Consider the following 15,537-nt stretch of genomic DNA (forward strand, 5'->3'; position numbering starts at 1 on the left):
AGGAACGATAACACTAGAAAAATCAATGGTTACTGAAACTATGAGGTGACCGGGTGACAGAGACTGTACAGTAGAGGAATTAACACCATCCATGCAGGAAGCAGTGCCTAGAATGACGGCCTCTCAGAGTTTATTTCCAGCTGCTTCCTTCTTTCCCCAAAGATGCACCCACCCCTGGCCCTGTCAGTCAGGATCCACTTGCATCCTGCCTGATCTGCCACAGAGGGGCCTGACAATAACACAGAACTGTTAGAAAGCACCAGGCAAGATGGGCCACCAGACCTGCCGTAGCTGTGCAGCCTCCCACGAACACCATGGTGAACAGGGCACACACCATCTCTGATGTCCACTTGTGGAGGGTTTTCCAAAGCCTTCAGTACACGTCAGCACGCTGAGTGCTAATGCATTGTGCAGATGTTTATAAAAACATATCTTTTAGTCAGCTCTTAGTTAAACTGAAGGGAGGGCAGGCACTTCCCCCCTTCCTCCCCCTCTAAACTGGAATTTATGATGTGGCTTTCCTATAGGAGACTTACCTTCCTAATTATGTCTTCCTTAAGGTAATATGAAAACTCATTTATATTCTCTAAGTACCCGGCAGCTGGGTGGGGGGCAGGGGGCAGCGGAGGAGATGGTCCAGGCTTACACTGGCTAGCCTAGAGAAACTGTCCAAGGATTTAAAATGTGTTACGAGTAATCTGCATGACAGATAATCTGTATGTGACAACTAAGAGTTGACTGTATTTACATTTATAAAACTGACAGGCTATTTCTGTCTCTTAGGGCTGCTATGAGGATAAGGAACATTATGTTTACTGAGGTAATATTATAATTTCATATGGGCTTTCTCCCAGGAGTCAAAGCAGCTGTGTGGCAGCTACTAGATGCAGACAAACAGAAGCAGCAAGATTAAAGTCCTGTCCTTGGTCCCAGGAGATGCTGAGAATGGAAGGTGTTAGCAGCCCACTCCCAGGGGCACTGTCCACACAATGAACATTCACACACACACTCTGAGCCCTTGAGTAGTTCACATGTGCTCTTGTTAGAGGCTCTGTTTAATGAGAAAAGAGTTGTCCAGTCCAACAGCAGGGCTGTGAAAGCTCAAGGAGAAGGCCAGGGAGAGGATCGTCTGAGAGCGCACATTCCTAAAACTCATTTCCTTTCTCATTGGCTATAATTCAGTGTGGGGGGGGGGAGGGGGAGTTGGTTTTTTGTTTTTGCAAGGGGTAGGAGTGGAAAAAGGACATGAAATTCTTGGAGAAAAAAATACCATTCAAGCATATTTCATTTTCCCCTTCCAATAAGACTGAAATAGAAACTCCAAGGCTTCCTTAAGAAGTCAAGACATTGCAAAAGGTTCAGACCAATCTCTAGAACAGTGCTGTCCACGAGAACTTCCTGAGATGATGGACATGTCCCATTTGTGTGCTGTCCAACATGGTGGCTATACAGCACTTGAAATGTGGCTAGTGTGACTGAGGACATGAATTTTTAATTTTATTCAGTTTTAATTAAGTTTAAATAGCCATAGGAAAGCTCTGAAACCTTTCCAGAGCTTCCAGTGTGCCAACTCCGTATCATAAATGTGCATGCGACACACACACACACACAGTATAACACTCAAGAGCTGTCTTTGTTTAGATGGAAACTCAATCTGAAATTGGATGCTTTGTATTCAGCTAAAATATGTTTTCCTGGCGTTTCCCTTATTTATATCACAGGTTCTTTCCTTTACTGCCTTACCCCATCAACTTATCCTAACACCTCCCACCCTCTCGGTCCCTTCATGAGAAACTCTATCAGCGTTTAAGAACAATGCAGTGTACATATACGCTGTAGTACTACAGGCAATAAGGAGAGGCTGGTCTGGGCAAAGTCAGAAGACTTGCTGGACGCCTCTTCAGTGAGCCAATCTGATAGCACAGCCTTTGTAGTCTCTCTCAGAGCAGTGTCTCACTTTCCATATTTAGACCCCTTCAATGATTATCAGATCCAGTTGCTGGCTTTACAACAGCAAAGATGTTTTTATCAATTTCAGTTTGAAAACCCCATTTAGACTTTGAAAATCTCTAAATTGGGGCCTTTCTAATAATGATTTGGTGTAATTATAATGTCACAGGCAATTGTGCTGACAAAGCAAAACCAATATGTCTCCTTGCTGGGCCTTTGCTCTCAGTCTGACCAACGGGAGGAGAAAAGAGGCTTTGTCAGGAGCAGATGTGCAGTGGGAGGCCCCAGGAAAGCAGATCTGTTGAATGAAGCAGGTGCCACTTAGACATTCACTTTACTGACTCCAACCACAACCTCCCCTTCATTTGATATCCTGCTCTTGGCAGGAGGATGGGGAAAGAGCATCACACAAAAAGGAAGCATGTTTATCCTGTTCAGATTACTGCTTCTGCCAGGCTGCTGCTGCTAGGTTCTGCACATTTGCTCTTTATTAAGCAAATCTTAGAGCTGGGTGCTGGGAAGTGAATCCCTGTATTTACACAGGTAACCTGAGAGCCAGAGGGCCCCAAACCATCCTGGCTGCGATGTGTAAGCTATTAGAGTTAATAACAGTGCACTGACATTCCTTCAAAATCCTAATGGAAGCATAAATAAAAAGAGGAAAGTCCCCTTTTACCCAAGAACCTTAAAAACTTTATTCTTTAAGAATTTTTCCTGTTATAATATTCTGGTTCTTGTGTGAGCAGTGATTAATGCCCTTTTTACATGCTTAATTAAAACCTACTTTTTCACCCATGTATGGAATTTTCAGAAACGACTCCCATTAAACTTGCCAAATATGGCTCTGGATCTGGTATGCCAAAAAAAGCTTCCCTTTCTAGAATATTGCCTGCAATGACAAGCACCAAGATTCTCTCTTGGTTACAAGGAACTGCAGTCATCTAAGATCAGAATCTGTCTTTCACATACAAAGACTCAGAAAGATCTGGGGACTTAAAGGGAAGGAGAATGAGATAAAGAAACAGGTAACTTGGCCTTGAGGACACTGCGGATGGAGAGAACACATCAGTAGTGTCCATTTGACAGATGGCAGGGACCTTCTTGGGAATCTCTGCCCAGAATGTCCCTGGCTCAGATTGATGTCCTATTCACAGAATAGTGCACTGGCTCATCAAGTTTCCCCACGCTGAGAATACCTGACACAGTCAGACCAAAGAGCAGAGGAAGGCACGCCAACCTGGCTTGACAACATGTGCTAATTCCCTTTGGGGCCCTGAGGAGCCAACTCCTGAGGCATCCATCCTTTAATATGGAAGGCTTCCAAAAGATACATCTGAAAGACGTCGCCACAGCTTGGATGAGTACTAAAAATAGAGCTCGACGTCTAGTGGCCTATCATTTCATCATAAAGACCCTCTATGTCCACTTTTGTTTGGTAGTCTTTAAGTCTTCAAGTAGCAGAACCTAGGTTAGCAAGCAATTCCTGGTGTACAAATGATGAGTACCTGAGGTCACCCCAGTTTATGAAGGAAGAGGGAGAATGACACATTACCTCTGGATCTGCAGACTCAAGCAAGGAGAAAGATGGGCCTACACCCACAATGAGGGACAGGAGACACTCTCACAAGAAAGTGCTGCTCCTTCTGAAGGTGTCCACAGCTCAGCATCTTTGCAGGAGGCAAAGAAAAGCACCAAAGAATCCTGACAACTGGAAACCCCTGCAGCTGTGGGGGATATGTCCGAGGAGTGACAGGGACGGCCTGGTAATTCTAGAGAACTGAGCTGAGGTATGTCTGAGGGATACCATCTACACCCATCAGTAACAGAGGCTTCTTGGAGAGGGGTTCTCAGTGTGAGATTTGCTACCTCCTCCTTGCAAATGGAAGCTTACTGGCCTGGGTCCTAAAAATGCGTCCCAGAAGTGCTAAAAGTGAACCCTCTGAAGATTAACTCCCTTCCCTTTCAGTGTGAGTGTTTAATAATGATGATGGTAATAATAACGGTAGTGTAGCAGCGGTAGTCAACAGTTATTGCATGCTTACAATGCCCCAGGCACTAACCTAAGTAGGAATCAATATTCCCTGATGCCCCCAAATGTGCTTGCTATCAATATTTTTCCCTGGATGGGGGAGATTGGGGGGTCAGGAAAACTGCCACCTCTTTCTGAGAGCTATTCTGAAAGGAGTTTTGGACTTCAGGAGATAATTATGAAGGGAACAGGGGAGGAGGACAAGCTTCAGGAGTGGAAGAATCACCACCAAGCTGTCTCTTCCCTCCCTCAATGTCATGAAAAGGGTGAGTAACACACATGGGGCAGAGAACTGTACACCTCTTTGCGTGTTCTAGAATCTAGAGCCCCATGATATATCTCCGTGTTCCCACTTTTCAGCAGCAGCCACGTTGCACGGTGAAATTTGGAATTCATCCAGTAGTAATGGCTCCTTTCAGCCTTGTGACGTACCAGGCTTTGGGTATTGGATCTTCTGGGGGCCACTATAGATCCATTAGAACACCTGGCTGCAGATACCTTAGCCAAGAAGGGAAACCTGCACTCCTGAGGAATCTAAGTGGAAATATGCAAGTGGCCTGGGTCACTGGTTGGAAGTGAATCTGGGTGTCGCTAGTGTCTCTTGTCTCAGGTTTTCCTGCTTGGACTCTACAGTGCATAAAAATAGGCCAGTTCTTGCAACCCTCCTGCCCTGCTATTGACTGGCTGCAGATTAATGCAGTCACATGGTAGTTTTTTGTTTTTTGTTTTTTTTTTAAAGCAAAGCCATGCTGTCTATGAGCTGAGAAGGTCACTGGGAGACAGAGCTCATGAAGTATTTGTGTTGTCCTCCCCGATGCAGAGGGAGCACAACTTGCCAGAAGACAACCACAGCACTTTTGCTACAGCCTTTAGATCACCATAAGCCAACAGAACTTTCTTCAATGATGGAAATGTTCTGTACCTGCACAGTCCATTACAGTAACCACTAGGTACATGTTAAATTTAAATGTGAATAAATTATAATTAAAAATTCAGAACCTCAGGCCACATGTGGCTATTTAGCACTTGAAATATGATTAATGTGACTGATAACTGCCTTTTAAATTTTATTTAATTTTAATTAACTTGCATTTAAATTCAAATAGCCACATGTAGCTAAAAGCTACCATATTGGACAGTATAGCTTTAGATCTTAGATTTTGATACCATGTATCTCTGCTAAGATTTATCATGACTTTTTGACTTCTACTAAAATGACAAAATATAGTTGTCACCATTCCTTAAAATATCCTGCAAAATAGTCACCACATCGAGTAGCAGCATAATCAGATGAATAACAAAGACCACGACTGTCATTTGTTTTATACCTTCTTTATTGCCAGGTTGGACAGGGTGGCAAGAGGGAATGAAGGGAAAGAAGGGAGCCTACAACAGGCAGTAGAAGTGTACTGGAGATCAGGGTTTGATTCCCACTTTCACCATTTATTAGCTGACTGACCTTGGGCAAGTCCCAGCTTTAGGTGCCTCTTCAGAACAGGGCTCATGAGATCTGTCCCACCCACTTTACTGGGCGATGGTACACATAAATCGGAAAAACCCTGTCTGCAGAGAAGGGCTGTCTCCCAGAGGGGCAGGCGGAGGACACTGAAGCAGCGCTGTCCCTAGGCAGTGCTCCACACTCCATACACTACTGCTGGCCCCAGCACAGCAGCTAGTCCCTGCTCAGCTGAGTTGCAGGCCCTGCTCATGTACTCTCCCCACTCCACTTCTTTCTGCCACAGCTCACAGCTCTCCTCATGTTGTTTCTTAGAGGAAGTAATCTTTTCAGGTCTAGGAGTATGCTGCCCTCTCCCTCCATTTAAAAAAGACCTATGATTGCAAGGGGGAAACAGTTATAATACGAACGAGTCTCCATTTGCTTTTTCTTATGGAGCAGGCAAGGCCTCGGCTTGGTCTGACTGAGACCATCCTAGTGTCTTCATTTTCTTTCAAGTCACCTTATCAACAAAGGGGTCGGTGGAAAAGAGGGCCATTTACCGTCAGGAGAGTGGTCCAAAAACCCACAGCTACCATATGTGCTGCTCTTTAGGGACCTTGAAGATGGGAGGCTCAGATCAGGGGACTCACAGCTCACACAAAAAACAGTTGCTTATGGGCTGCCTGCTTAAGTCCTGGAGACACTGAACTTACCATCTTTGAATTAAAGGTACAAATAGTATCATAGGGTTCAATAGCACTTTTAAAGCTGTTTCTTTGCTTCACAGTGACTGAAAATGCATTCTTACAATAAAACTTTATTTAACACATTTATTTATTTAAACTTTAATTAAAATACTGAGGCAAAAAATGATTTAGTACACACCAGAATAGCACATCAGCAAACTTTTTGGTGAGCAACATTGACATATTTCCTAAGTTAATTTAACATTTACATCTCAACTGACTCATCTGAGAAAAAGTCCCTATGTGGATGTGTCCAGAGAATGAGGAACACAGAAAAAGGTAGAATGAGAGATGTATTTTATAGTTTCTCTAGGTGAGGACTGGCACTTTATTTCTTATATTTAAAGAAGAGATAGAACAGAAGGACATGCAATAAGTAACAACGGGTGATGGTGATAAGCAAAAAGTGAAAAAAGTCATCCTTCACAAGGGAAGTTAAAAATACAATGCAGTTAAGATCTGAAGACAGACTATGCCATTTTAGGAGTAAAAAGGCCACCCTAATTACTGCGAACTATGTACTAGAAGAGGATAGCAGCCCTAGACCAAGGACAGTGATAAAACCAAAAGTGAGAACCTTTAAACAATATAACCTTGTATTTCCTTGAATCAAGGTTACAGAAAGGTCTTCTGATCTATTCCCATTTTAACAGTATCTACCTCCGGAACATAAATCCTTCACCTGCATAAGGCAAGCATTTGGATCTGTCTTAAAGGCAGGAAAGCAGGGTCCACAACAGTACTGAGCACTCAGTACAACTTAATAAATTTTTGAGGAATGACAGAGAAGAAATTGGTGTTGACAGCTAATAATAATTTCATGTTTATGATGTATCTATGTGCTAGGCACTTTGCTAAACCCTGGACAGGAATCATCTTGTGTGATGCTCACAACTATTTTATGAGCACAGAACTATCTTTACCCTAATTTTATAGCTAAGGTTTAGAGAGGTTAATTTGCTTGCCTAAGATTACAGAGCTTGTCAGTGATGCAGCTTTTAGAGCAACCAGCTCCTGCGGGTCCTCCTATCTCCCTTGCCCCTCTCAGCTCAATACCAGGTAGCTACAAAATTAAATGACCTTTGCCATCACTTTCTACGGCAGAGGTTCTTAACCTTTTTTTCTGGGGTGGAGATGGGCAGTGGAGGGAGAGTGCCTCTTATCTAGTTACACATCTGATCCAAACTATGGATCCTAGAAAAAGACAAATAATTTTATATAGCATTTCTCAGGGTCCACAGACCCTAGGTTAAGAATGCCCTAATGTTGTTACAATACATATAAAGAAGGTTTTTATAGAAAATTGCACACATATTGACTCCTTTGGGTCCAGCTGGGCTTACCTCTTTATAATTGTTATAAAACAGGCCTACAGCTATCCTGCCTCACCTGGGAGACCTTGAAGATTAGAACTGTTGTGTTCTAATCTCTCATGCAAGGACCACACCCAAGAATCCTGCTCCCTTATCTGGACCTCACGTTTGTCCTCACCCATCTTCTCTGTTACCCCTCTTGCTAAAAATATTAATTACTAAGAAGCTATTCTAATGAGGATAGTCGACATTAAATTCAACTGGAGAAACATATATTTTAAAAAGTTTTTAACAAGGTCAAAGAAAAACAGATGTGAAAAGGTGAAGACATGTTTAATGTGAAGAGAAGATAGAATTTTTTTCTAAAGGTATTTCTAAATTGATTTAGTTTAATTTGGCAGTTGGTGTGAGTAGTAGAATGTGCATTTGTTTTACAGTACAGCAAGTCTGAGTGAGGTCTTTCTGTTTTACAAAATTTTACATCTTAAGAGAGAACTTCAGTGGCAAGATTGTTGCCAGGGTCAGACCAGAGCAGGAAGAACATATTGCACTGGAGATAAATGAGAAGGGCTGCTCTTTCTCTAAGTGTAATGTTAATGCCTTGTCATCACCTTTAATTTTTAAACATCCCCCAGTCCATTTCCCTTCATTCAGGGCACGAGGAAGGAAGGTTGAGACCCCAGGTCTTAAGCAGGACAGCATAGGTAATGGGTGGTTTCTGAGTCTTCAGTGTTGGACAATACAGAAAGATGCAATCTCCAACCTCTCTCGGGGACCCCAATGAAGGGCTGTAGGCAGAGCAAAGGGAAAGACTCAGTGAGGAGCCAGGGAAACAAATGAGCCAGTGAACTTGCCCTAGGCAGAAATTCACACTTCCCCGAGCCCTTTCTCACGTGTAGCCCTACCAACTCAGTCTCTATTTCGCTAAAGACAGGTGGGAAGGCTGAAAGAGTCCTGGCATAAACTGAAGGGCAGCAGGAGGGCCTAAGCGAGGCTTCTAGGAAGTGAGGAAACAACTCTCTGGTGAGTAAATTTACTTCCTTCTGAACATCATCTTCCTCCCAAACAACTTCCCCTGGTTCTAAACAGCACCCCCTACTCCACAGCCCAGTCCAATCAAATGAAAACAAGACACTTTCACCAACTGCGAAGTGGTCTTCTCACTGAAGATACCTAAATCTGCCAGCCAGCTGATGACAGACCTGTAGGCTCCCTCAGGCTAGAAAAGGCAAGCCTGTGAGTGCACAGAGGGAGAGCTGCTGAGCTCTGTCGCACCAGGCATCAGGAACCGCCAGAACATGGCTACAGCCATTAGGAACATCTGGGCAGACAGGCGCCGTGGCTAAACTAGACTATGGCCAGCAGCCTCTAGCAGGGATCGGGAAAGGTTTGACATTCCCAAACTTATTTGTTCAACATTGGGAGACAGTCACACCTCTGCATTTGTGGAGTCCAGACAGGAACCCAGAGCTCACATCAAAGGGAGACAGCATAACAGTGGTTTGGAAACAAATTGCCTGAATTCAAATTCCACCTTTGCCACTCTCTGTGTGAACCAGGTCAAGTTACTGAACTTTTCTGTGTCTCGGTTTCACTATATATTAAATGTGGATAACAGTGTTTATCTCATAAAGTTATTATGGGTTTTAAATTAAAACACTTAGCAGAATGCTTGCACATAGCAAGCATGATATAAAGGTTTGTTAAATAAAATTAATGGCATGGGATTGAGAAAGGATGTCAGGTCAATAGCTAAGTATGTTGATGTCCTAGCTCAGAGAGCTTCATAAGTGGGGTGTGCCCCAGTATCATCTGTAGTACAAAAAATGAAATTTAAAAAGTCAAAAAGAAAAAAAAAGGAGAAATTAAAAATTGAAAGTGCAAGAACAGTTGCTTCCCACCCCTAGCTCATCTCTCTGATGAACATTCCCCATAACCCATGCTCAGGCAAAGCTAGGGTAGAGGAGAGGAGAAAACTTAAATGAGTCAATTTTACAACTTGTTAGAAGTTCTGCTAAAAGGCTTGGTAGGATAAAAAAAAAAAAAAATGGCTAAAATAAGCCAGGCTTGATGGCTCACACCTGTAATCCTAGCATTCTGGGAGGCCGAGGTGGGAGGATAGCTTGAGCTCAGGAGTTTGAGATCAGCCTGAGCAAGAGTGAGACCCCAGTTCTACAAAAAATAGAAAAAAGAAAAATTAGCCAGGTATGGTGACATGTGCCTGTAGTCCCACCTACTGGGGAGGCTGAGGCAGGAGGACCACTTGAGCCCAGGAGTTGGAGGTTGCCATGAGCCACTGCACTCTAGCCAGGGCAACAGAACAAGACGCTGTCTCAAAAAAAAAAAAAAAAGAAAAAGCTAAAATAAGGTTTATACTTCCAAATTAACTTTATAATTATGTAAAGTTCACTCCTTCAAAATATTCTTTGGAATTTTGAATGAAATTTTCTCTTCAAATCCAAAGATGGGCCCTTTCACTAACTGCTAATAATAGCATCACAATGATAAAATATTATAATATTTTACATTTTACATAATATATACAAAGGACAGACCAAATAAATGGAAATAGAAGTACTCCCCCAAGACTCTAAACAGTCTATTTAAGAATTCTGCATATGACAATAATAACTTTTCAAACCCGTGCAGAAAGGATGGATTTCAACCTTTTTAATGAGATAAATGGTGTCGGAATACCTGGGCTGTATAGGGGAGAAAAATCAATTTAGATTCCTACCTAATGCTATACACCAAAATAAATTATTTTACAGTATTCAAAATAAAAACTGACACATATTAGAAGTAGAAGAATATACAGTTAGTTACTTATCCAATTTTGAGGGTAGAAGAGACCTATTTAACATAAAAGCAAAAGAGAAATAATTAGAGAAATAAAAATGAAAGTCAACAGAAGTAAAATAAAAATAAACTGAGAAAAACTATTTACAATATACACAATAAAGGGGTTATATCCTTAATATATGAAGAGCTTTTCCAAATTAATGAGAAAGATAAAGACTCCAACACAAAAATGGCAAAGAACATGAGTAAATAAGTACTAAAACATAGAAGTAGATAAAAACAAGCGGAAAAAAGTAAAAACATTTATCACTAATATAAAAATGCAAATTAGGCCAGGCACTGTGGCACACCTCTGTAATTCTAGCACTTTGGGAGGCTGAGGTGGGAGGATCACTTGAAGCCAGGAGTTTAAGACCAGCCTGGGCAACATATCGAGAGCTCATCTCTTAAAAAAAAAAAAAAATATGAGCTGGCTGTGGTGGCGTCTACCCAGCTACTCAGGAGGCTGAGGTGGGAGGATCACTTGAGCCCAGGAGTTCAAGGCTACAGTGAGCTATGATCACACTGCTGCACAGAGGGCAACAGAGTGAGACCCTATCGCTAAAAAGGAATAAAAAAAAGCCAATCAAAAAAGTAGGCAAAAAAAATTTTAATTATGCTGATTAAATTAATATTAATTTGTTAGCTCTGTGCTGGCGAGGGGTAAAGAAGCAGATTCCCCAGCTCTGCTGGAAGTGTAGGCAAGTATGGGTGAGGCAGAGTAGATAGCAAAGGTGCAGGCAAGATTTTTTGCAAAGTATTATATTTATTATAAAAATTATCAATAATAGGGGATTGGCTAATTATGGACAAGGTAATGAAATAGTACGAAGCATTAAAATAATCTTTTCAAAAAATATTTAATGATACAAATAACATTTAAGATACTTCAAAACAAGTTATAAAAAAGTACTTATAACACAATCCTATTTAGGGTAGGAAAAAGTTTTTTTATGACTATGAAAAAAGGTCACATTAAAAAAACCTCAAAACATTAACATGGGATTATAGATGATTTTTATAACCAGGACCAAAAAAAAAAAAGCCCCAGCAAATGCTAGCTGTATCCTTTTTTTTTTTCTTGTGGTATCATTAGAAAGAGTGTCAGCAATTTTAGAAAATGTTGATACTTTCTTAGCAGCTCTGGTAAGAGGCTTGATTATGAACTTCAGTTATCTGTTTTGTTTTCCCCCATCTATTTTTTAGGAATGAAAGATAGCTGTATGAATCTGCGACATAACAGCATTTCTGAGGTGGCCAAGTGCCAATCTAATTCTTGTCTTTCATTATTTTTGCTGCAATAGGAAGGAAGGGAAAGGTCTGTAGACCTGGTTCTCTGAGGCTTGCTAACAGAGGGTGTCAAGGTCTGGGTGAGAGGTGAAAGGCACTCCACAAAGAGCTCCTCAAGGCCGCGTGAACACCTGTATTCGTTGGTCCTGCAGGTCAAGTGTCCTGGAGCGCAGAGGTTCTGAGGCCCAGCAGAGAGGACGGTAGAGTGAAAGGAAACGAATAGCCTAAATTGCACAACCTCTTATATTAAGGTGTGTTAGAGGGAGAAAAAGTATTTAGATACTGTGTAAAAACAAACAAACAAAAAAGAAGTAAAAGAAGGAACTAATTTGGTGGCCTTTTCCAGCTTTAGGCAATTCTAACCACATCTAAATGAAAAGGTCCCTGTGAAAATCTTTAAATTGAACCAAAGCCTGAAATTCCATCCTAAGAGACCAAAGGTTCATTTACCTCTATTTAACAAGACAGAGAACATAAATGAATAAAGTAATGCTAGTACTTGGGTACTTCCTTTAGTGCTGAGGTGGGGTAGGTACCCAGAAAAAAGGGGAAGTCTTCAGGGTACACAGGTGCAGGGTGCAATGCTTTCATCAGGTCTGCCTTGGTGACCTGGAATTTAAGCTTGTGCCATGCATGGGTCATTCATTATCCTTACCTTGAGAAACAGCATCCTCCAGGATATGCCTTCCTAGCCTGCCCTGCCCCAATCAGCCCCCACTGGTTACTGTCCTCCATCCCTGCTAGTTCCATCACACAAACTCTTTCTGTTTCAGGCCTGGACAATATCCAAACTGCTCTTAGAAGGGTTATCTGCTAGTTGGATTTTTATTTAAATCATACTCTGAAATCTGGAATGCATTTTTTTTTTCTGGTAGTATCCATTTCCACATTAGTTTTATGCCAACAAATAGCACTTGTTCTGCTATAACCTAGCTCTTCCTGATTAAACAACAACAAAAAAACTTGGCCTACTGGCAGATCCCATAAGCTTGTTATTACAGAAGTGACAAACAATGGCAACAGGACATAATCTGAAAGAATGATGAAAAGAGAATCCCTGTAAGTCTAACCAGATATCAAATTTGCTGATTAAGTGGGAATAACCTAGTTCTACTCCCAGAAGTAAATCCTATAGCACTCTGGGTAAAAATGTTAGAAGACAGAAGGAATATCAGAATTATTTGGATCATATCCAATATTAGATTCGGCTGGGTGTGGTGGCTCACACTTGTAATCCTAGCACTTTGGGAGGCCAAGGCAGGAGGACTGGTTGAGGCCAGGAGTTCGAGACCAGCCTGGGCAACATAGCGAGACTCCATCTCTTAAAAATTACAATACTAGATTCATTCTCTGGATTTCCAAGGACAGATAAAATGATTGGCCTTTGCCTAAAATTGCTGGGATAAGGCACAAGTCAAGGATCTGATTTGATATGGAAAAGCTGCACTGAGAAAAGGATAACCCCAACTCTTCAGGCCTGAGTTCAGCAAGTGTTGGCAGTCACAGACTGGGGATGGTCTGCTTTGGAGGAACTATTGGCTTTTAGGATATAGACCAGAATCACCACAAACGCAGCCAACAACATGAAATCACACCAATTGATTCATACAATTCAAGGCTACTGAAAAGAGGCAGCTTCCAGTGACGAACAGCAGTGGGTGTGGTCCAACTTTATTGTATGACTGAACAGGTCTACTTGGCCAGAAACCCAGAGGGTCCTTAGATTTACCTATGAATTCATCCATCTGAACAGGTGACACTGGGGAGGAGCCAGTACTATAAAGCAGTCTGTTCTCTCCCAGACAAGGCAAGTTGACTGGAATGGATAACAAAGTCTCCTACCAAACCCACATGGGAAGTATTTTTAGCAGTTCCATAGTGAATAACGGCAATCACACTTCAGAAGAACGCCACATAGCCAGATATCCTATCCTATCCTACGTTGTTCAGGGTAGATTAGGACTACCTTAGAAATAATAAAAGCTAAGAAAACAGGGGTGGGATTCTGGCTACAGAGAGAGGTTTTCCTTAATTCTATCTATGGTCATTTCATCCTGAACACACATGACTATAAGATGCCCTTTATCCTGCAGCATTCTGGCTAAGATCAACTCTGTCTTGATTTGGGTTAGTTCATGAAAGCCCCTCGCCCTACAGAAAAAGCAGGCTACAGTTTTAGTATTGGATTTTTTTGGGAAATGATTCTCAGGTGCCACAATGGCTCTTTGCATTTCCTATGTCATTCTTCTCTGGAGGGACAGAAGTACTTTGTTTCCTCCTAATTCCAAAGAAGGGCATAGCATTGTACCTTTCTTCAAAGATTTTCCAACTACTAGCATATTCAGTTTTTAGAAACCTACCAAAAAAAGGACCTGGAACTTTTCTTTCAGCCACTAATGCCATTAAAGAACTTTCTGCCTAAATAAAAGTATGTTATTTATCTATCCTATTTCCAGGACTTTAAAGCAACAATTTCCCGAAAACGATAGAGTACTTAATTTGTCCTGCTTAATTACATATGTATATATCTTTTTTTTTTTTTTTGAGACAGAGTCTCGCTCTGTTGCCCGGGCTAGAGTGAGTGCCGTGGCATCAGCCTAGCTCACAGCAACCTCAAACTCCTGGGCTTAAGCCATCCGACTGCCTCAGCCTCCCGAGTGGCTGGGACTACAGACATGCGCCACCATGCCCAGCTAATTTTTTCTATATATATATTTTAGTTGGCCAGATAATTTCTTTCTATTTTTTTTTAGTAGAGACGGGGTCTCGCTCTTGCTCAGGCTGGTCTCGAACTCCTGACCTTGAGCGATCCACCCGCCTCGGCCTCCCAAAGTGCTAGGATTACAGGCGTGAGCCACCGCGCCCGGCCACATATGTATATATCTTTAAGTCTAAGAAACAATCACATAGAGTCTCTCAGAACAGAGGTGGTCCTTCTCTTTGATTCAGACTTCTGAGGCACTTCCCAAAGAGCTGGATCCATTGGAGTTGTATATTTTTGCCACCATATTTCTATGAACTTTATCCCTTTTGTTTATTTGAGATATTCACCAATATCCAGGAAGTCAAGAGCTGGGGAAGAAGGGCAGGGATGGTGGCATGATATTGGTTAAATCCAGAGGTCCTTCGTGAGGTCACATATAATGGGAAGCAGAACTCACAGCATCAACCAGAAAAGTGCTCTCATCACATCCTGCTGCCTGACCCTGTGGACGGGTGAGACGGTGGCACCTTTCTGGAGATGGTCAGAACACTCTATCCTACCATGATGCACTCATCCATGGGAGAGTCTCTGCTACCGTAAAGGACACTGACTGACCTACCCTACCCCATGAGAGAGTAAAGGACAAAATGTGCCCAACAGCAAATTTTAAAGTGTCTCTCAGCAAGTCTTGTCATAGCAAAATAATCATTTTTCAAGTAACAGCTCAATTAGGTAGCCATTACCATAGCATTTTCCTTCAGGAGATGCCCAAGTTTCCTACTACTGAAAGGAATCAGAAGCTCCTAGAATGTTCCTAGGTATCAAATACCTATAAATGAAAAAAAACTCAAACCAAAGTTCAACCTCTTTCTGAAGGTTTCTTGCCAGTCTTGTCAGGAAGGTTTAAGTGGAAACAGGGAAGAAATTCAATAAAATATTTATGCTCTCTTACCATTAGCATCTTGGACTCCTGTAAGTGCTCCGACGGCTGCTGCGGTTTCCCCAGACAAGACGATCTGTCCCCCACCTTGTAAGGTGGCCTCAGCCAGGGTGGCGACAGCATGGGCAGCAGCTTCGCTGCAGGTACAGGAACAGGAAAGGGGGATGTGAAAGATGAATAAAAGTACAGCACTGCAGCACCACAAACCATCCTTTCAACCCTCTCCCTGGGTCTCTCTACTGACTCCATGCTTTGAGTCTACCAGCAAATACATGATACCAGTGCT

The 15,537-nt window shown here is 42.1% G+C and overlaps 1 protein-coding gene across 3 annotated transcripts in view; it reads right to left on the reverse strand.

Annotated features, from left to right (window-relative positions):
* Positions 1-15,537, reverse strand: part of NRF1 (nuclear respiratory factor 1) — a 117,836-nt gene that overhangs the window by 14,556 nt on the left and 87,743 nt on the right. For 2 of the 3 annotated variants that reach the window (XM_045565509.1, XM_045565508.1), the window contains exon 10: positions 15,264-15,388. In XM_045565509.1, the coding sequence (XP_045421465.1) occupies positions 15,264-15,388 (125 nt within the window). Of the gene's footprint in view, positions 1-5,316; positions 8,265-15,263; positions 15,389-15,537 lie in introns of those variants that run through there. The other variant, XM_045565510.1, reaches the window with a different exon arrangement.

This window comes from Lemur catta, chromosome 11, assembly GCF_020740605.2.
Source record: "Lemur catta isolate mLemCat1 chromosome 11, mLemCat1.pri, whole genome shotgun sequence".
Lineage (NCBI taxonomy): Eukaryota > Metazoa > Chordata > Mammalia > Primates > Lemuridae > Lemur > Lemur catta.